Source organism: Trifolium pratense, linkage group LG2 (genome assembly GCF_020283565.1).
Source record: "Trifolium pratense cultivar HEN17-A07 linkage group LG2, ARS_RC_1.1, whole genome shotgun sequence".
Lineage (NCBI taxonomy): Eukaryota > Viridiplantae > Streptophyta > Magnoliopsida > Fabales > Fabaceae > Trifolium > Trifolium pratense.
Window position 1 is genome coordinate 34,875,287 of NC_060060.1, and position 20,609 is coordinate 34,895,895.

Genomic DNA, 20,609 nt, shown 5'->3' on the forward strand with positions numbered 1-20,609 from the left:
CTTACTTGAAAGAAACAAAGATGAAGGGTGAAAAAACCGTAGAATGAATCTCAAAAGCAAAAGGTGTTGGAACTCAAAAGAACCCTGATGAAAAGGTAGGTTCTTTGAGTCCAACCTAACATTAAAATTCTCTATGGCCTTTGAAAAGAAAATCTCAGATAATGGTTGGTTAAATCTGATAGGATGAAGAATTAGTTATGCTATTTTGGCACAAGGGACAGAGAGGTTTGTGGATGTGTTTGACAGTATATTATACCATTACCAACCAAACAGACAGGTTAAATACAAAAATGACCTTTTACCTTATTATACAAAAATGTTACTCCCTTCGTCCCTAATTATAAGCACCCTTTCAAAGAAAAAATTTGTCTCTAAATATAAGCTCATTTTCAATTCCCTAGACACATTTATTATTACTTTTCCAAATATATCCCTACTTTGCATTGAAATACGTAAAGTTAACTACAAATACATCTATTCACAAAGGACAATATAATAATTGTAATCTCAAAAAGTACACATTTATTGTACTACCAACTTTTCTTAATAAGCGTGAAAAATTGCCACGCTAGACATTCCATGGTAAAAATGTAATTTGGAAAAAAAACACAAGGTGCAGCTCAATACCTCATGTTTATATGTTGGCTATTTGTTGTCATTCTTCTTGCATGGTAAGGATGATTTAATTAGATTATGATCCAAAGGAAAAATCTTGCTGATCTAATTTGTTTATATTAAGATAACAAAGTTAATATCGTTAGATCCTTCAATTGTACTAATAACTATAATCCATGTGTTATTATAATAATCATTGAGGAGATTGAAGATATTCTTGTCTAAGTTGAGAGATTCAATACTTTTTTGTCCAACCCCTAAAAAAAAAAATATTTCCTTTTTATGGATTTATTATGGTTGGGATGTAATGAATTTAACTAGGTACATTCCATGCAAATAGGAGCAAAATCTTGCCAAAAGAAAAATATTAAGGTAATGGACTATATGGATCAATTCACAAGTTAACAATTGTAGTTTGACCAAAAAAATGTATCCCAAAAATACACAAGTATACTCCCAACACATACATATTGTTTCTTATGATTATCAATTCTATTTAGTCTAAGAGGCATCTCATTGAAAAATATATGCAAGTAATTGTTGACTATTAACTTATTTAAAAAAATAAATTGAATGATAGATATTCAATTTGGTCCTAGACTAGATTTTAATATAATGGTTCCATATGAAGAAAATATCAATAATTCTCTCAAGAGGTAGAGAGTTTAACATTGTAATCTCAAAATACAAAGTTTACATATTATCAAATACGGTTGTAAAATAATTATCGGTGTCATTTTAATTAATAATAATTTCTCAATTCTTCCAATTTAAGAAAAAAATGAAGAAAGTACCGATAATTCATTTTTTAATTAGGACGGGGCTTCGTAAGAAAATATTTTATTTTAATTTTTTGGCATAGTTAATATTCTAAATTTCTAATATACTTATGATTTTGTGCGTTTGTCAAACATCAAGATTGATAACGAAATTGCTTATAAAAGTCCAAAGATCCAAATTATGGACAAAAAATTTGGCTGCTGATACATGAATTAGCTAGGCACAAGGGTATTAAAAAAATTGTGCAAGATAGATTGAACTGATGGAGAATTAAAGGAGATTAGCTTGTGTAGTGAGAAATTAGTTAAAAGGTAGTTAGTCTGTTGTGATATTTCTGTTAAGCTCTTGTAGCAGCAACATAAGTGTTATCCCATTCAATGTAAAGATTAAGTACACATTAGGAATCACAATAAATTTGATTAAATCATGGTGACAATGATTTTGTTGAACTTGAAGTTATTACGTGTAGTTTTTGCCAAAATCACAGTGACTCTGTGATTCAGTTAAACTCATTGACAATCCAAATGTACACTAAATCTTCATGTCAGATTTCAGACTAGAACATATTTCTCTATTCTCTCTTCTCAACTTTGCATTGATAACCTTTAGATATAGCTCATAAAAAGACATAACAAATGGTGACCATTTCTTCTGTTAAACCGACCTACATGTTTTGTCCTTCCAAAAATGTTGTAGCAGTGTTGGAAAGCAGTGTGATGTAAGGAGATCTTTATCACAATGACGAACGTCTCCAAGTGGCACCTTGCCTGCAAAACGCAGAAGTTAGACATCCCAGAAAGAACTTGTTTTACGCTTTACAAATAAAAATAGAAAGGCTTACATGAGCTCAACGACTAGAGCAGATGCACCTCCTCCCCCATTGCAAATGGCACCAACACCATACTTTCCACCCTTATGTCTCAACACCTGAAACATAACACGGCTAATATATTCACAGATCACGAAAATAGGGAAAATAAAATTAATGCATTTCCCAGAACCATGTGTTTCATCTTAAAATTGCATTTATATAGTTATCACCTATCAGACATGGAATCGATAACAACAGCATGGCTTACAGACATGGATAAGTGTAAGAACATGAGGGCCAAGGGTGCAAAAAAATTATGTATAGAGTAACCGAGGTCACAAGTTACCCCTAATAATGTAACTAAGATGCGAGCTCCACTGCAACCCAAAGGATGTCCCAATGATACAGCTCCTCCATGCACATTAACTTTTTCCTGCATTTGATAGGAAATACACGAGTTGTCTATTTATTAAGCCATTATACTAGGGTATAATGGAGGAACCAAAATGAAGAAGCATCCAAAACAGGCAAAAAATGACATGTTAATAAGCAAAAAGAGCCAAAGAGCTGAGTGAAATGAACCCTCACAGGATCAAGACTGAGAAGCTTCTGATTCGCAAGGGCCACAACCTGCATAGAAGTTAGTACATGATTAGCATAAAGTAAGAGTGCATGAGCGAATAAAATATGTGAAGTGTTCCGTACAGAAAAAGCTTCATTTATTTCATAATAATCAATTTGAGAAGCCTTAAGACCAGCATTTGATATAGCTTTTGGGATTGCCAGGGCAGGAGCAGTTGTAAATAATTCGGGTGCCTGCAAAAATGCATTTGTTTCAGTTTCGGTTCCAAATGCTCGTATCAATCAAGTTTTACTTTAATATGTTATTAAACCTGAGCTGCATCAGCAAATCCTTTTATCTTTGCAATTACATGTAAACCAAGCTCTCGTGCCTTCTCTTCGCTCACAAGCACTAATGCAGCGGCACCATCACTAGTCAAGTCAATAAACAACGCATTATCAACAAAAGAGCATGCAATTTAGAACCTTTAGGTTACCAATCTCAAATTTTGCAAGGTATGGGAATTTATTAAGCAAACTTCTTGCAGTGACATATAGGACAATCCTCCATAATTGATGGAACACTATGACTAACGGATCTTGATAATTCATCTTAGAAAATCCTTCACTCTTAAATAATTAACGGGAATATTCTGAGGTCTTGGAATATCCTTCACTCTTGAGACCGTCATATTCATCTTAGAAAATGCAATCAAGAAATCTCAGAAATATGAAAAACAATTAATATCCAATAATCTCGTTTTTGGATGAAGCCACATCCCTCCACTATATAAAGAGGGAATTGTGAAGAATTGGTGCAAGAAGGCAAGTTAATCCTCTTCAAAAGAGAGAGCTTTTTCCATATTTCAATCACTCTTTTTTTGTGAGAAGTACTATAAGTCGTCCCCTAGTCGAGTGTGATCGAGAGAAGTCCTCTTGTATTAGGAAAGTTAAGTCATTGAATATTCTACATCATAGTGAAGACACTATTTTTGGATTACAAGATCTTGTGATTTTTTCCTCTCAGAATGAGAGAGAGAGAGAGAGAGAGAGAGAGGAACCTTATGCTAGAAGCATTGCCAGCAGTCACAGTACCCCCAACCTTTTTAAAGTTTGGTCCAAGCTTCCTTAACTTTGCAGCATCAAACTGGCAACACGGATAAGAAAATTATCAATCGAAACATACAAGTTTTCACCATATGCCAAAAGGTAGCAAGTATATTTCATACAAATTTCAGTTGAAGGTTTCTACCGTTATGAACAATTGATAACAATTTCAGTTTAGTTTTTTGTATTCAACATAACTTGAACCTTTGCAGTCACAAAATGCTAAATCCAACGGTTAACATTAAAGACAACTGAAAATATGTACAGATCGCTTTCACAGAGTTGATAAATTTCTGTAGCTCTGTAAATGAGGAAAAAGCTAAAAAAAAAAAAATTACAACCTCCCAAAAACTACCATTTCTTAGTAACTCTGGTCAGTATACCGCACACACACACAGATGACAATAACAATGTAAACATAAAATCTATGAGTATCCACTACATACCATATGGTACATTTAGAATACTTCACATGTTTCTATATTAATCTATTTACCTTCCCCAAACCTTCATCCTTATCAACTAGTGTGGGAGGCTTTCCTCTTCCGTTGAAAATTTCAACCTGCAAGAGCAAAAAGTGTTGATTGAAAATCACAATACTGGATAAGTTATCAAAAGTTCCAATGTAGGCAAGAATCATAATCATACCGGAACTATCTCCCAAGCAAAATGACCACCATTTTGTGCAGATATTCCTCTCTCAAAGCTTTGAATGGCATAAGAGTCCTGAAAAACAACATATACATATTATAATAGCAGAGCAAAAAAAAAAAATCAAACCTCTGATTCAACTAAAGATTCAAAGGAGTTGCAAAAAATGCTCAAGAGGTTGTGGTGGTCGGAAGGATCCTGGCCCTATCGAGTGTCAACCACATTGAAAGGCTTCCAGGTGTTGATATTGATTAAGATAATTGAAGCAGATAAAGGACTTAGGAAAAGTTATTAAAGTAAGAAACGCAAGAAACAAGAGTAAAATCTACTGGAAAATTAAAACTGATTCACTAGAGAGCACTACCTGCTGATCTCTAGTTATGGCATGCTTTTCGGCACACATTTCTCCACAAACTCCCATGCCGAAGTCATTATAGACATCCCAAAGGCCATCTTTGAGCATACCATCAATGATAGTATCATGTCCTAGGCGAGATCCCTTCCTGGTTCAGATACAAAATATGTTAACAGTGAACATTGATAACTAACCAAATAAAATGATGGTTAAAGAAAGTTGGGTTTCATCAAATGCGGACTTATAAGATGTAACTAGATAGCATAATTTCAACAAGGTAACTAAAGTCCTCCATTGAGCTTAGCATATTTCATCAAAAGATTTCAAAGCATTGTACTAGTATAAAAAATTCCTGAAAGAAAAGGAAAAAACCTTGCTTCCGCAATGTACTTAGGTGCATTTGACATGCTTTCCATACCACCAACCACAACAACATCATTGTGACCCAACTGAATAGTCTGTGCAGCAATCATGGTAGCTGCAATGAAAAAGATGAAATCATGATTTCATCACAGACAAAAAATTGACATTTAAGTGTCTGTGAAAACCCTTCTGAAATGAACAAAAAGGATTATACCTTTCATCCCTGATGAACAGACCTTGTTAATGGTAGTGCAGATAACAGATGTAGGTATTCCAGCACCTAATGCAGCCTGTCTAGCAGGAGCCTGCCCTAAATTAGCACTAAGAACATTCCCAAAAAACACCTCTTGCACAAGTGATGGATCAACATTGGCTCTCTTGAGAGCAGCTGCAGATTTATATATCATCAACTTAGAACACAAGACAAGCAGAATTTTGATAAATATTTGTCGACTTAAGTCATATAAGTGCTTATGTATAAGCTATTTCTATAATAAAACGCATAAACTATAAAATAAAATAAGGTAAAAGGATATAGTAGTGATTTGCTTTGCTTACACTTAATAGCAAGTGAGCCTAGTTGTGTTGCTGAAAGAGATGATAGGGAGCCAAGGAAACCACCCATTGGGGTCCTTGCAACACCGACAATACAAACATCTGTAATAACCAAACCAAAACATAAACACCAGTTAAGCAATGATTAAATAACAAATTCAAAAGAATCATTGTTTCCATTTATGATCAAGAAATAATACATGAATTTGCATATATAAGATGATTGGAATTATTTTATTTAAAAGAAAAATAAGAAATTAAAAAATCAGACAGACAGAACTACCTCGGGATTTAGAAGACATGATTATTATGTGGAAAAGATGCAGAGGGAACGTGAGATGAAAAAGAGACAGGAACAGAACAGAATATATATACTAGATCAAATTCTGAGGAAATACTGAGAACAAAGAAAACGTTGGAAAGCTAAATACGTAATACGTTGCCACGTTGACCTCGCCCACTTCACTTGTCTTTTGCTTGCTTGCTTGCATGCATTTGGATTTGGTTTGGTTCATCCCCTCCCTTGAATTTCTGTTTTGGAATTTACGGACCAGATTTTTATTTAATATTGGTTATCATAGTGTAAACTAAGGTGTTTGGTTTTCAATAAACGGCTGAGATCTAAAACTGCGTAAAGACCCGTGTTTTGTTAATGACAGGCAATCCAATAAAGATGATATATATATATATATATATATATATTATAGACAGGGTTATATAAATGGGAAAGGTGATATTATGGTGTCACTGTCAGCAAAAGGATAAGCTCTTAATTGTTTGGGTCATGCTAACCAGTGCTCCCGGGCACTAATTAAGGATACCAAAAGGAGTAATTTTTGCATTGAAAAGAGCATTTTTTTATACTTATAAAAAATAAATTACACAATTTTCAATACATTCATACCTTATTTAGCTCCTTAACTAGTGCCCCAGGGGCACTTAGTTAGCATTTTCCTAACTGTTTTTAAGGATACAGTGTACACAAATTTATAGTGATTTATACAGTACTTCGCTTTATTTTGGCACCTTTATAATTGTTTTTTGTTTAATAGTTTTGAACTCCGTAACTCTTTAAAACTCTTTTGGTGTCCCTTAAATCAATCAACCTTTGCATCCTAATTTTTCCTCGTTAAGATCCACAATACAAGCTTTGCATGTTTAACTTATTTACCTATATTTGTTATTTGTCATTTTAGTGAGTAATCAATACATGAATATCATGCTAAATGAGATTTAGTAACACATTTTAAACTCTTCACCCTGTTTTCAGTGTCAACCATTCCATACAAATTAAAAGAGCTGATAGTATGGTTGTGAGATTTCATCAGTTAACAGTTCAGAAGTATAAATATGCTAACGATATGGATGCAATTATCCCCCACGTATAGCTGTACACATTGTTGATTATCTTGTCCCTGTCAAGTATATCATCTATGTCAACACCTTAATGAATCATATGCTGAGCCTATCACCTGTACTAACAAAAGCTCATTTAGCAGGAACATAACCCTATAAAAACCCTTCAAACTTTCCTTTCTCAACGTGGGAATGACTAGTGTTATATTACATTCTACAACAAGGCATGTAAAGCATTTTTATTAGTATGTTAATAACTAAAGATCTTCAATTCGGCAGTCATCTTCATCCATGTCGACACCTGTACTTCAACAGCACTGCCTCTGCAGCAATTTTCACAGACACAGCTACAACTGTTAAACTGTTCACCGTGTCTTCTGTGAGCTTTTCTTCTTCCCGTTCCGACACTTCCATTTGCTCTGCATCAGTCATTCTCAACGATGAGCTTAGAGAAAGTACTAGAAAACAGACAAATTATGCAAAGGATTAGTTATTTACCAAAGGAGCTTCGTCAGAAATCTCAGCAATGCTGACATCATCAGGACTTGATGGTTCTATATGCAGTTTCTCGGTTTCTCCAGGACTAACTTCCACATCGCTGTTATCTTGTTCCTCTTCAGAGTCCGATTCTTCTCCATGAACATTATCCCTCAAAGCTTCAGTTGATTCATCCGCATTCCTCTCTTCTGAGCCATATTGCGGGACACTCTCTCTATCTTCAGAACTCCTTGCACTATAGTCCTGCTTATCTTCATCCGATTCTCCCACAGGCTGAAAGTTCTTGGTTTTCTTGAGTCTCTTTCTTCTGGAAACTGATCTCACTTTCTTGTTAGATTTCTTTCCCTTTGTTGCAATTTCGTCGTGCCCTACAGTCGGTTCCTCTTCTGAACCACCTTGAAAAGAAAATTCATGATAAAAACAGATGAAACAAAAATGAAGCACAAGTCATGAAATTCATGATAAAAACAGATGAAACAAAAATGAAGCACAAGTCATGACACAAAAATGAGGATGCACGATCAATACTATTAATTGTAGTTGAAGATATCTAATAGTGAACCATATCATATCTTGAGACACATTACCTGAGTTCATCTCATCAGCTTTATATGTCATTGTCTCTTCAGGATTTGATATCTCAGAACTCTCTTTGGCTTCCTCTTGATGGAAAACCCTTTTTGATGCATATTTTTTCCTAGGTTTTACAGGCTTGCTTGGAGATTGCTTACCATTAACTCTATAAGATAAGACAAGTATACAAATTAAAATGATTAGAATTTAGAACATAAAACAAAATCAAAGATGTGTAATAACAATCTCAGGTGTTTCAACTCACATCTTTTGTTTCTTTTTACTTGGTGAACCTTTATGTTTGTGCCCAGAACTACAAAGCAATAAAGAACATCAATCCATGAAATGGAAACAGCATACTAAATGGGGTATAAGACAAAGTTAATTGGTCATTGTAGATACAACTCAACAAAACTAAAATAGAGACTAATTTGTTAAGGTAATACTTACGTTTCAAGTGAAGAGCGTTTTATCTTCTGGTAAGAAATAGAAAAAATGCTTCAGAGATTCTGATTTTAATTAATCATAACTGATATTTTCTAGTGGAAATGAAAAATGTACAATTACTTCAGAGAAAGGAAGAGCACTAAAGGAAAACTGGAGACCTTAGTAGATTTACGACCCTTGTCTAAAAGCTCCCAGCGCTCCTTGTCCAAACGGAGTATTTCTACATCTCCGTCATCGTATAATACCTTCCACATGACATCAGTAACGTGCATCAGAATTGTAAATAACAAACAGATAGCAAGAAGGAAACCATTGTGCCGAATTCAGAGGACAGGTTCGGCATTATTTAGCTTACCACATGCTTCCCTTTTAAAGAATCATAAGACTTAATAGTGCCTCCATAAAATCTGCAAAACATCAATACACCAACATAAGAACTACATTTGAAAAATTCTGTGCAGACAAGAAAAAAATTACAATTTTCGAAATTTCTATCCAGGGTACAAAGAAGCATGGTAGGTGGAGTACCATGTTGTCAAAGAGTTGAACAATTAAAATAGATGATAATTACAGCTCCAATTATAATGTAACATAAGCTGATGCAAACAAATGCAGCATTACAAAATTGAGAAATACACAAAATAAAAAGCCCTATTCAGGAGTGCAGCAGAATTTAGAAAAAGTCATCTTTGAAAATGTGCCAAAATGCTTCCATCACTTAAGACTAAATTTTTTTCCCGTTTTCCCTTAAAATTTATCTTAATTACTTACTTCTTGTCCGAAGGCCACCAAATTTTAATTCTGCAACCAATTATATCTTCAATATCAATTTCACCCTTCTTCGTTGTGCACTGCAGATGGTAAAAAATCAAACATGACCAAAGGGACAGGCAGGAACCCAAATTATGACATACAGAAAGTGAGAAGGCTTGTAAATAGAGTTTACCTTTGTCAATCCTGCAGTACTTTTTCTTTTAGTCTTTTTACTAAAACGTGTTGATGACTTGGAATTATTACTTGCAGTCTTTGCACTTTGTTCAAAATCTTCAGGACTCTGCATCCGAGACAAAAAAAAAAGTAGAAGTCTACATTGACAAATTACATCCTGTATTAGCACAAGTTCTAATGCACAGTAAGATTTGTACCTTCATGTCATATTCATCATGTTCATTTGACTCATCACTATGATAACTTTCAGAGCCCTTAACTTTTTTTTTTAATGCGGACACCAACAAGTCTTTGATCGTTATTTTCTGCATGTCGCTATCTGTATCAGTGTTAATATCTGCATCCAACACTGATTTTGCTCCAGGGGAGTTTTCTCCTGAAACTCTTCGAGATGAATTTAACGTACTAGTTGATAGTCTCTGTTTACCATGAGCAGAGGAAGACCTACTGCGCTTAGTCACTGGAGCAGGTGTTGTTTCACCAGTTTTTCTTTTTCGACCTGTGGCATGCTCTAGATCCTTCGGCGTTTCCTTACTTAAAGAATGTTCATGACCATTACATGGTTCAACATTGATGGTTGACCCCACGTTGTCTAAGTTATTCGAGATAGCAAAATCATTTTCAACATTTTCTGTTTCAGCTGCCACAGGCTTAATCTTTTTCACCTTTTTGCCACTAACTACCTGAGATTTGATTTGCTTTAACATCGCGCCCAAAGAGATTTCATTTTCTTCATTGTGCTTTGAAGCTTCATCCTCGGCTAATTGGGATCGAACCTGATGTAAAAAAAGCATAAACATATGGTTTTAAAAATATTAAAAGCAAAGGAAGTTCTCAAGTAAGTTTCAGTTGCCTAAGACATACCATTTCTAACTCAAGAGATTCAAAGTGAGTCAAGGCGGTGTCATCCACAACCCAGCTTTTCACTTCACTTACCTGCCAGATGAATTCGGTTGCATTAATTAAAGTCAGCAGATATCTTATAGATATTAAAAATAAATAAAAATAATAATAAAAAATAATAATAAATAATAATAATAATAATAATAATAATAATAATAACAATGTTCAGCTTATTTCAAGAAATACATCAACTGAGAGAAGACTAGTCTAACATATTCAGTTTTGGTTTACTCAAAGGTTACTAAGAAAGTAAAAGCAGGAGAAAATTGTAATCTCAATTCTTGTATTTGATTGAATGAATGGAATGAACTGAATAGTTCAGTTTACAGGTTTTATAGGTGCTCTTATCCTACATCTAGATTGGGTTGGGTTAAATCTATCACAGTGTAAGTGCCAGTGCCAGCTGGCAGATCCCTCTCACTAACTTCTGCCAGCTTGGAAGCAGGAAAACAAACAGCAAATGCTTGCTGAGCAAGCTAAAGCCTGCATAGACGCAAAAAACAAACATAATAGAAAACAATTATTTTCATCTATTCTCACAGGTAGATTCTTCAAACACATTCAGTTAAAAGAAGGTAATGCTATACTGCTATTCAACATGTGTCAATAATCAAGACCAAACCAAACTTCATTGCCTGTTCAGAAAAGCATCTAAACAAAACCAGCCAAAGCATATTCATCAAGCATTAAGAAGATGATGTGAAGCTTAATTGGAAGGAAATTTTTTCTGTAATGACACCGCCTTAGTAGTGTATATAGAAGAGTTCAAGCATTGCACGTTTAATGAACAAAAAGATCATATAGCATATGTTCAGTCAGAGTAACAAGACTGTATAACTTAAATGTCCAGACACCCATATGGTTAGTTCATTAAAATATAAAACTAGCATACTCACGTAATAATATGACGCAAGTAACACAAATGACATTAATCAATCTCAATTCAATAAAAGTATCCTATCTAAGAATTAGAAACTTTTGGAAAGCATTTTATATAATATGAACAAGGATACTTAGCATACAGAGAGACAAAAAAAATAGCATACCATAGTGTCATCTCCTTCCTTCTTCTCAAATGCTTTGTATAGTATTGGAGGTAGAGACACCAAATGGGACAATTCTTGCAAATCAACATCCTTCTGCACTAATCGTTTAGTTATTGCTAACCCAAGGTCACATATTGCATGGGAATTCTGGAAATGCGTTGACCAAAGATGTAAGTTATAATCTATATTACAATTTGCAATATTTAACTAAGTAATAACAAAAAAAATCTCAACCTTTGTCTTTGATGTGTCAACCGTATCTTCAGAAAGTTTGATACTCTGAAATAATGAAGTGATAGTAGATATAATATCTTTTTCTTTGTTAGTAGTTGCTTCTGACTTGGCACCTTCGTCTCTTTGAAGTAATATTGACAGTATTAAGTGCAACTGCCTAAAAATTCAAAACAGAATATACATTCAGTAACTAACTAACAATGAACACTCCCAACATATTCTATGTTTTGAGGTTTGATTGTTTTTTATTTTTTATAAAAATTAAATTTGTAGGTGTTGGTGCAGTTATAATCCTCAGTATAGACTATAGAGATATATAAAGTGGGTAATGTAGTACCGGTATATATTATCATATGCTCCAACATCCTTGCACTCCTCAACATTGGGACATGAGTTATGAGCAAGAGCATGAACTAGGTATGGCAGGATGTATTCCGGGTAAATGGTCAAGGAATTTGAATCTGATTGCACCGGAACTTGTCGAGCCTTCGCCTGGTAGTGCATTTGAATAATATCTGCCAGATTATGTTTATCCTGAAATTACAAACAGGAGTCATAATTATAACAAAAGTTAATCTCAAAGAACGGGAAAAATGCAATTGCAGAAAAGACAAGGATCAACAACTTACCTCTGCAAATTCGTGCGGCTTGGATCCAAATATGTTGAATAAGAAGGCACATGCATATTTGGCATCCAAAAGGCGGTCTTTAATATATTGGTAAACTTTGCTTAAAAAAACCTTCTTAACTTGAGGAAAGCTAATCTACAAACTCAAAAGAAGACAATGAGAATCAAACTGATTTCTGCTTTTACATGTGAATAGAAGACTTCTATTTTGATAATAATGTGGTGAAAAACTATTAATGCTCAAGAAGAAATTAAATAAACAAAAGAAAAACCCACCTCAGATACCCTTAACGTTAAGTGGAAAATATCAACAGGTATCTTTTGATCCCAAAGCCTTGACAAACGAGTAACAGCCTTTGCAGCAGCAAGCTTCAAATGGGCCTTATCAACTGGACTGCATGTGACCATAAATGAGTAATAGTATTTGAACCGACAATAAAATATATAACTTTGAAGCTTATATACCTTGATTGCAGGTCCTTTGATATTTCACCATAAGATAGAATATTCCTAAGGATATCCAGAAGACTGTCAATATCGGGACGAACATGAGCATCTTTGAAAGGCAGGTAGCTTTTTATTAATGTTTTAATGCCATTTATCTGCAGCAAATAAAGAAAAAGAAGGGGCGCATAGAGAAACGTAGAATAAAATGTCAAATAAGAAGCCAACTCAAAGCACTTTCCAATGTACCAACAGAATAAAATGCGTATCCTAAGTATCTTAAACAGAAGATACTATTTCCTACTAACCTTCAGCATACAAAGATCGCTTTTATCATCCCAAGATGTTCTAGTGTGATCATTCTGAAACAGAAGCATACATACAGATTAAAATCAAATATTTCTACGTTTATTTTTAAAAACGAACACACTGTTCAGAGGGGTTTAAAATGCTTACACCGTCACTTTTCAGAATCCTGTTTATTATAAATTCTTTAATTTCACTCTCTCTAGTTTCAAAAACAGGCATGGCTGTCTGCGCTATACACCCTAAAGACTGCAGTACTGTAGGCAGATGTGTTTTTTCTTCCAGCATATCTACAAGTTTCTGTATAGATGAAAAAATTAGAGGAAAAAAAAAATGAGTGTGTTTCATATAAATGAATCAAATCAACTATATGAAACCTTGTATAGAACAGAAAGAGATTTGAGGCCATCGTCCTTTGTTATTGCAGCCAATGCATGGACAGCATGCTTTGCCTGTCTCCGGCTGCCTTCTAAACATAGCCTCTCCAATATAAGGTCTACCGAACTGAGTAAAAGAAGGAGATAGTAAGAAAATTATTCAGGGAAATGGATTTAAAAGGTTAAAAAGTTTAAAAGCAGCACCTTGAAGTTACTGAAAGTTGTTTACGAATTGTAGCACCGGCGTTGGCTAAAACATTCAGAACGCCCACTTTGATAATATCATTATCATCATTCAGTAGATTCACCAGTTCGTCCTCGCAACCACTAAGAAGCAATGGACAGAATCGAGCAATTATCTGCGGTTTATCACAAGTTAATTTTTCGTGTCCACAATGATCCAAACCACACCACAGCTTCATAGTGTAAATAAATAAATAAGGATGAAAAGTTTGATCCATGTCCATCGCCATTTTCAACACAAATAAATTTCAGGTGGGCATGTGTTTTGATCAGATTTTAAGCTTAAGGGATTTCACTTGAGGGGCTGTATTAGAGATATAAATAAAAATCATTCCTGGCCCTTCTCCCAGTTTAAGTTTTTGGGATAAATCAGCACTTATCATACACAATCATCCTGATCCCACAAATACCAAATTACCAATTAATCAGCACCATGCAAAGACAAAAAAAATGAGGTTTGCAACATTACAAGCAAAAGTTGGAAACTGTTTTTTATCATTTGAGCCAGAATTCATGGATAAATGGTAACGGGACTACGTGCAACAGTCCAAGACACCTAACAATGACATGTTCTTACCACCAATAAATTCATGCAAGACTGTTTACGCTGAGCATTCTCTGCAGATTCTTGAGCTACTATTTCTACAAGAATTGCTTTTACGTGCTCCTTGTTGAAAAGCACATAGGAGCACTTCCTAGATAATGTATTCAGAAATTCATAGAGTCGATGTTTCACGCCAAGTATTTTAAGCAAATCATCCTGCAGGCAAGAAATAAATAAAGAAAAACAATCAAAATCAGCAAATAACAAAGTCCAAGGTACAGTTTCCTTCTTTAACTACTACAAAATTTATTAAAACAACACCTATTTAGATGTCTAAATTTATTAACAGTCATGATTTGTTTGAAAACTATAGCACTAAATCTATGCAGCTCATCTTATTGACACATGGAGATATTTTCATGACGACTGCAAGAAAGCAGATCCAGAGACAGATGTAGTAGTATCAAATTCTGAAGCTCGTTGAAATCTTCGCATCAAAATTAGTTTTAAGCTAGTTGTCAAAATAGTAGTTAACAATGTATTGCAGGTTTGTGAGTTAAAATACAATGTTGACAATATACATACTGGAAAAGTGAATGAACAATTAATCAAACTCATAGTCAAACATAGCCAAAAAGCAAGAGAAAGCCAGTGTAGTTGGCAGTACCACCCGTGGTGAAAATTAATGATAGTGCTGGAAAAGGTTAAAATCAGAAATAAAAAAGGAGAAAGTAAGGACCCAAATTCAGGAAATGCTTGTAAATTATATATCACAGGAATTGAGCATCAAGTTCAAAAATGTAGCTCTCATATTCACTTCAAAGACTAACGTATATACAGTTTGTAGCCATGATTTTCCGATTATTGATTAATTTTACCTGATAGGCATGTGCTTGATGGAGACTAGTATTTGGATCAACAAGATTTGCCAAAATCTTCCAAATATTAGCATCTTTTAATTGATCAAGAATCTGGAAACTCTCTTCGGCCTTTACGGGGTCAGCAAATGAATGGGACATTACTCTGAAACAGAAAAGATTCTTTTTTTGGACCTCAAGAACATCTTTATCCTGCATTTACGTAAGAATCAATTCCATTTGTCATCAAATTTCGTATGAGAAGTTCATCTTTCCAACTTACTAAGTCACATACGTACCTGATGCATCTGCCTCAGAGAAAGATATTTTTGCATCTCTTGCTGTAACCTGTTTCCAAAGAAATACCATACAAATGAAACTTTAAGTGTCTTAATGATGTTGAGAAACCAGAGAAGTTAACCAGGCTTTACCTTTGTTTCTGCTCCAATATTTTTTCAAGAGCCTTGACCTCCACTTTATCAAATCCAGAGAAAATCCCAACCCAATGTTTAACAACATCACTAATTGAAAACTCTACTGGAAATAGGGATTCACTTAAAACAGATTCAATTATATCAGATCTGCATAATGAAATGAACAGAAAGACCGCCTATGATTAGAACGCCTCTAACATGAAAAATAGAACATAAAAACAAAACATAACAAAAACAGAAAATAGAAAGTTGTGGTTGGATAATTGTTAAAACTAAATTCTAGTGAACAGTATATGGCTTTAGCTGGACTGGATGAATATTTGATTTCAAGTGTTTCACCTGAAATCTTTATCATAGAAACATCTAACGATCTTTCCAGGAATCCAGTCATATTCATTTAGACTGGCTGTGTCACGGCTTTTCTCACAAGAAACTCTATACACTTCAGCCAATCTTTTCATTGTATACTTTTTAACAAGTAGCTGCAAATGCAAAGTAAAAAAAGGAAATGAGATACCATAGTCGAAATCAACAAACACTAAGTTAAGAAAGATATAGAAAACAAAAATTTAGAGATATACATACAGATTTATCACGAAGCCGTTCCGCAACAAGTTTCACCGTTTCAAGTGGAATTGCATTTAGGGAATGACATGCCACATCACATATAACAGCCACAACATGCTTTCGAACATTTTCATCAAAATCCAGCAGCCGTTCACAAAGAGCAGCTAAGTTCAACTCAAATAAAATCAGCAAGTATAATATAAAGATTAGGAGAAAAAAATAGACGAACTGGATGTTCATGTTTATTGCACTCACATAATATTTGAGAAGCTTCCGCTCTAAAAGGATTCAACAGCAGACAGTTCTTTACATGCTCAATGGCAGACATGCGAACCTCAACAACTCTATCAGACAACCTCTTTAAGAATTCTGAAAATATAGGCTGAAATGCTTCAGGAATGGAAGTTCCAGGAATAGAAATCATATCGCCAACCAAGTTCATTGCTTTCAAACGGGTTTCCAACTGGTCAGTCTACAAATTTCCAGATTACAAGTGAGAAACCAGACATCAAAGGAGAGCAGAAAGTATTCGTTAACCCAACTCTTAAACAAAATTAATGATGCCAAAGTGAATGATATTACAACTGTATACATTCAAAACTCAGAACTTCCACAAAGTAAAAGTATAGTAAAGAAAATACTGTAGCAGTAAGGTAATAAGGTTATAACAAAGGAGACACATGATACTGCTCGAAGCCAATAAAACAGCAATTACCAGTAGCTCTCCAGTCACATAAGGGAGAACTCCAAATAGAATCTGAGGAGCACAGCAATACAGATCATAGATAATTCCATGGTAGTCAATTTGATTGTTCACTAGCTTGCTATCTCCAGCCATTAACGATAGCAAAAGTTGTTTAATGCTGGGTTCAAGTTTTCCCACGCATTGCTGTATGACATTCATGGCCAGTCTTCTTGCAGCCATAGTAACACCCTGGAATTAAAATTCCACAGAATCACGATTATTAATTAATTAAATAATTCAGAGCATCAAGAGTATTAGCTATCTGCCTTCAACAAGAAAAATAATTTATAAAAGTACGTACTTTGTTTCCGCGGCCTAATGTAGAAAGTAAAATAGATAACAGATGCTCGTGAACCTCCTCACTCTCTTCTAAAAGAACCACCATTATAGTTTGCATGGATGACAGGACACTTTCTGGATGATCATCTCTAAAGCATGAAACAAAATATATGGGCAACAGTTATTAATCGAAATAGGATTTTTTACAAGAAAGAAGCATGGAAAATTTGGCCTACAACAAAATGGCTAGGACATAACTTCTTAGCTCTCATTGTAGTGTCTAACAGTTTAAAGTTTCAATAACGATAATCAAGCCTTTTCCCACCAGGTAGAGACAGTATATAGCAATACATTATTTGCTTCTCCAAAACATCACATTCCAGGTATGCAAAGATGTATAGTTTGTCTAATTATCTTTAATTCATTTCTCATCATTAATTTATTATACGACCAAGTAAAAGAAAAAAATAGAAAACACAGAGTTTGCAATGTTGGAAATGAATAGCAGAACCTTTCAGAAAACCCGTATTCATTAGTAATTAACATTATCACACACCTGACATTAATTATAAGATTTTATGATAAACAAACCTGGCAACTGCAACAAAAGTATTGAATATTTCATTCACTAGATCATCGCATTCAAGATCCAACATCACAACACACGACCTATACTTTGCAAGAGTCTCCAATATAACAACTCTTCGTCCAAAGGATGGGCCATTAGTATCGCTTAGACCGCTGAAAGTGCTCACAGTCAACCGAAAGATATCCTGCAAGGAGATGTAACATAGATTAGGACAAAGGATAATAATAAAAATTGTTCCAACTTTTTGTTGTCACAGACTCAAAGGGAAATAATTGATCTTCTAAGTTATGAATACGAAAATTAACTATAAGTAAACAATCTAAGTAAAAGAAAGGCACCTTTAGAATTTCATCATTATAAGGAGGTTCGGGTGCAGTTATCCGGGTTATCTCACAAATACATGTTGCAACTAGAAGCTTGACATCCTTATCTTGGTGCTTCAGCAATTCTGGTTTAACAATTGCATTAAAAAAAGGATTCATTGAATCCCGTGTTGTAGTCAAAGGTGACTGATCCAGATCAGCAAGACATACGGTCGCTTGCTGCATGAGAAAAAAATATTGTTGAGGGAAAAAGGGGCTAATAGATGCCAAATGAAAAAACCAGTAGCTTTCTAACAAAGTAATTTCACAAGACAGAGCCAGTTTGGATAAACTCTCCCCAAATACCTATGAAAAAATGAATATTAAAAAATCTTAAATAACTATGCAATAACTTTAGATAATAGCTTCTTGTACATTAATTAAATTTAGCTGCTGCATCTCAATTGTTTCAAAAAATCTCTCATTTAACTACTTGATAAACACCTAGAAGCTTATACGGACTTTTTCATAAATGAAGAACATAAATCTCATTTCAATTAAGAAGCACTCATTAATTAGTTGATAATCCAAACAAGGCAAATTTCCATACGAATACGAACAACCAATCTCTCATTCACAAACTACAGTTTAATTCCCTCGTTCACAATCATTCCTTTCTGCTTCTCCTTCTTTCCCTCCGCTTAATAACAGAAACTACATACCAGTTGCAATTTTCAGCATATGTATCCATTACCAGCTTAATTTTCTTAGCATAAAAAATATAGTCAAAAACTTAAAACTATGGCACATGATAACTACAAAGCCCAAATTTACAATTTCTCCTTTGTCACTGTCAACACTCAACACACACATAAAATCCACCTCCACGACGAATAAAAAATTAACCTAACTTAAAAGGATTCTCCACAAAATTACTCTAAATCAACACACAAGTCTCACCTCATTAACTGAAGCAAAGTAAATCTACTACACTTATTTATTTCCAATTGCAGAAAGACCTACAAATATAATTAACACCTACTATTCTAAATTTTAAACCAATTACACCAGAAAATTGAATACATTAAAGCTAAATCCAATTTTCCTATAATATAAAATTGGTACATACATAATTTGTGACTTTCTTCTCCTAGGACCTTAGCTAGAAAGCATGAAAAGAGAAAAATATAACGAAAAGAAACAAAATTGTTGAATTGGAAGATGAGGCAGCTATGAATTGAAAGAAAAAATGGAAAAACCTTCAAGAGTTTGATGAGAGAGTCTTTGGAAGAAGGAACAATATCGAGCTTGGATCCTAGCTCCTTCAGTTGGAGGTAAGCTTTTTCAGCCATAATTGCGGTCAACGGATGCCGTTTCAGTGGTGTTTCATAGAGTTTCCACGAGAAACGAATGAACAAAATTGAAGAAACAACCTCGGAAAAGAATTAAAAGTTGAAATTGAAAGAAGAAGAAGAAGAAGAAGAAGAAGAACAAAAAAGAGGGTTTTGTTTTTGTTTTTGTTTTTATCATACGTTTTTGGTCTTTTATTTACTTCACTCGTCTTTCGTTTTTCTAACACCCTACCGAATTTTACTCCAAAAATCCGATTAAATATTTCACGTGCTATACACTACTCTAGTAATACAGTATATCTTTATTTTTTTTTTTTTTCATAAATATAAAATTACTGCCATATTTTTCTGCAATTATTTTCTTTGTTAAAATTAAATTAAATTTTTTTTTGACAAAAAGATTAAATTAAATGTTAATGTCGCTCATTTTGTGATGTTTTTGGATCTTTTGTTTGATATTTGCTGCAATTACATCTGTTGATTTAGCCAGCTATTGATTTGCATTCTTTACTAACATTATTCATTGGATGATCATCATCATGTGATGTGGTCTTTTTAGAAATTTAGTAATAATAATGAAAGCAAATCCATTTATCCATTTCACAAGTAGATTAAGCCACGATTTATTTAATGAGGCAAACATTTTTAATTCTATTGGATTACTAATCAGATTTGTACTAGATTGTTTCAAGATTCATAAAACTTATTATATTTAGTAATTTAATATATCCCTTAAAAAAAATACTATACGAGTTATATACCCTCACACGGGAAGATGGACATTTAAAGGGCTGCCAGGTATATCTCTAACACATGTTAATTAATTTGGAAGAGAAGGATAAAAACTTTGAGTGAATTTCTAACCGGATGTTTTCACGCATCAAAGTTAAACCGTGTGAATACATAGTTTTCATGAGAATAAATTCTTGATTCAACACTCACTTGACCATTAAACAATTACAAAGTATTAAAAGTAATAGTAATGATAAAATTAAAGTATGTTGCGTAAAATAATTTAAAATATGTAGAAAAAAAACAATTAAAATCGAGCGTCCGAGAAATTCGAAATAATGTCAAAATAATAGCATATCTTCTTTTCTCATATAAATTCTAGCAAGTCAAGAAACTTAAAAGGAGTG

At 33.9% G+C, this 20,609-nt stretch overlaps 2 protein-coding genes across 3 annotated transcripts; both read right to left on the reverse strand.

Moving 5' to 3' along the window:
• Positions 1 to 1,790: 1,790 nt before the first annotated feature.
• Positions 1,791 to 6,514, reverse strand: LOC123905873 (acetyl-CoA acetyltransferase, cytosolic 1-like). The gene is made up of 14 exons (XM_045955642.1): positions 6,082 to 6,514; positions 5,802 to 5,900; positions 5,458 to 5,631; positions 5,253 to 5,358; positions 4,890 to 5,028; positions 4,523 to 4,600; positions 4,371 to 4,436; positions 3,829 to 3,914; positions 3,100 to 3,199; positions 2,912 to 3,022; positions 2,795 to 2,836; positions 2,553 to 2,639; positions 2,237 to 2,322; positions 1,791 to 2,162 (listed from the first exon to the last, which is right to left on the reverse strand). The coding sequence occupies exons 1-14, from the start codon at positions 6,098 to 6,100 to the stop codon at positions 2,129 to 2,131; spliced, it is 1,227 nt and encodes a 408-aa protein (XP_045811598.1). The 5' UTR covers positions 6,101 to 6,514; the 3' UTR covers positions 1,791 to 2,128.
• A 603-nt stretch (positions 6,515 to 7,117) lies between these two features.
• Positions 7,118 to 19,727, reverse strand: LOC123908547 (sister chromatid cohesion protein PDS5 homolog A-like). Of its 2 annotated transcripts, none has more exons than XM_045959219.1 (33): positions 19,378 to 19,727; positions 18,155 to 18,358; positions 17,819 to 18,000; positions 17,250 to 17,376; positions 16,919 to 17,137; positions 16,459 to 16,675; positions 16,222 to 16,367; positions 15,976 to 16,118; positions 15,634 to 15,783; positions 15,502 to 15,550; positions 15,224 to 15,415; positions 14,379 to 14,561; positions 13,763 to 13,917; positions 13,559 to 13,685; positions 13,332 to 13,481; positions 13,184 to 13,237; positions 12,897 to 13,033; positions 12,708 to 12,825; positions 12,433 to 12,567; positions 12,141 to 12,337; positions 11,804 to 11,960; positions 11,570 to 11,716; positions 10,485 to 10,556; positions 9,818 to 10,396; positions 9,619 to 9,726; positions 9,444 to 9,523; positions 9,028 to 9,079; positions 8,831 to 8,917; positions 8,676 to 8,701; positions 8,491 to 8,538; positions 8,240 to 8,391; positions 7,653 to 8,047; positions 7,118 to 7,573 (listed from the first exon to the last, which is right to left on the reverse strand). In XM_045959219.1, exons 1-33 carry the CDS (start codon positions 19,468 to 19,470, stop codon positions 7,520 to 7,522), a joined length of 4,935 nt encoding a protein of 1,644 aa, XP_045815175.1. In that variant the 5' UTR covers positions 19,471 to 19,727; the 3' UTR covers positions 7,118 to 7,519. The 2 variants fall into 2 exon arrangements, with proteins under 2 accessions (XP_045815175.1, XP_045815176.1); XM_045959220.1 differs by having other exon boundaries at positions 8,676 to 8,698; positions 19,378 to 19,639.
• Between the last annotated feature and the right edge of the window lie 882 nt (positions 19,728 to 20,609).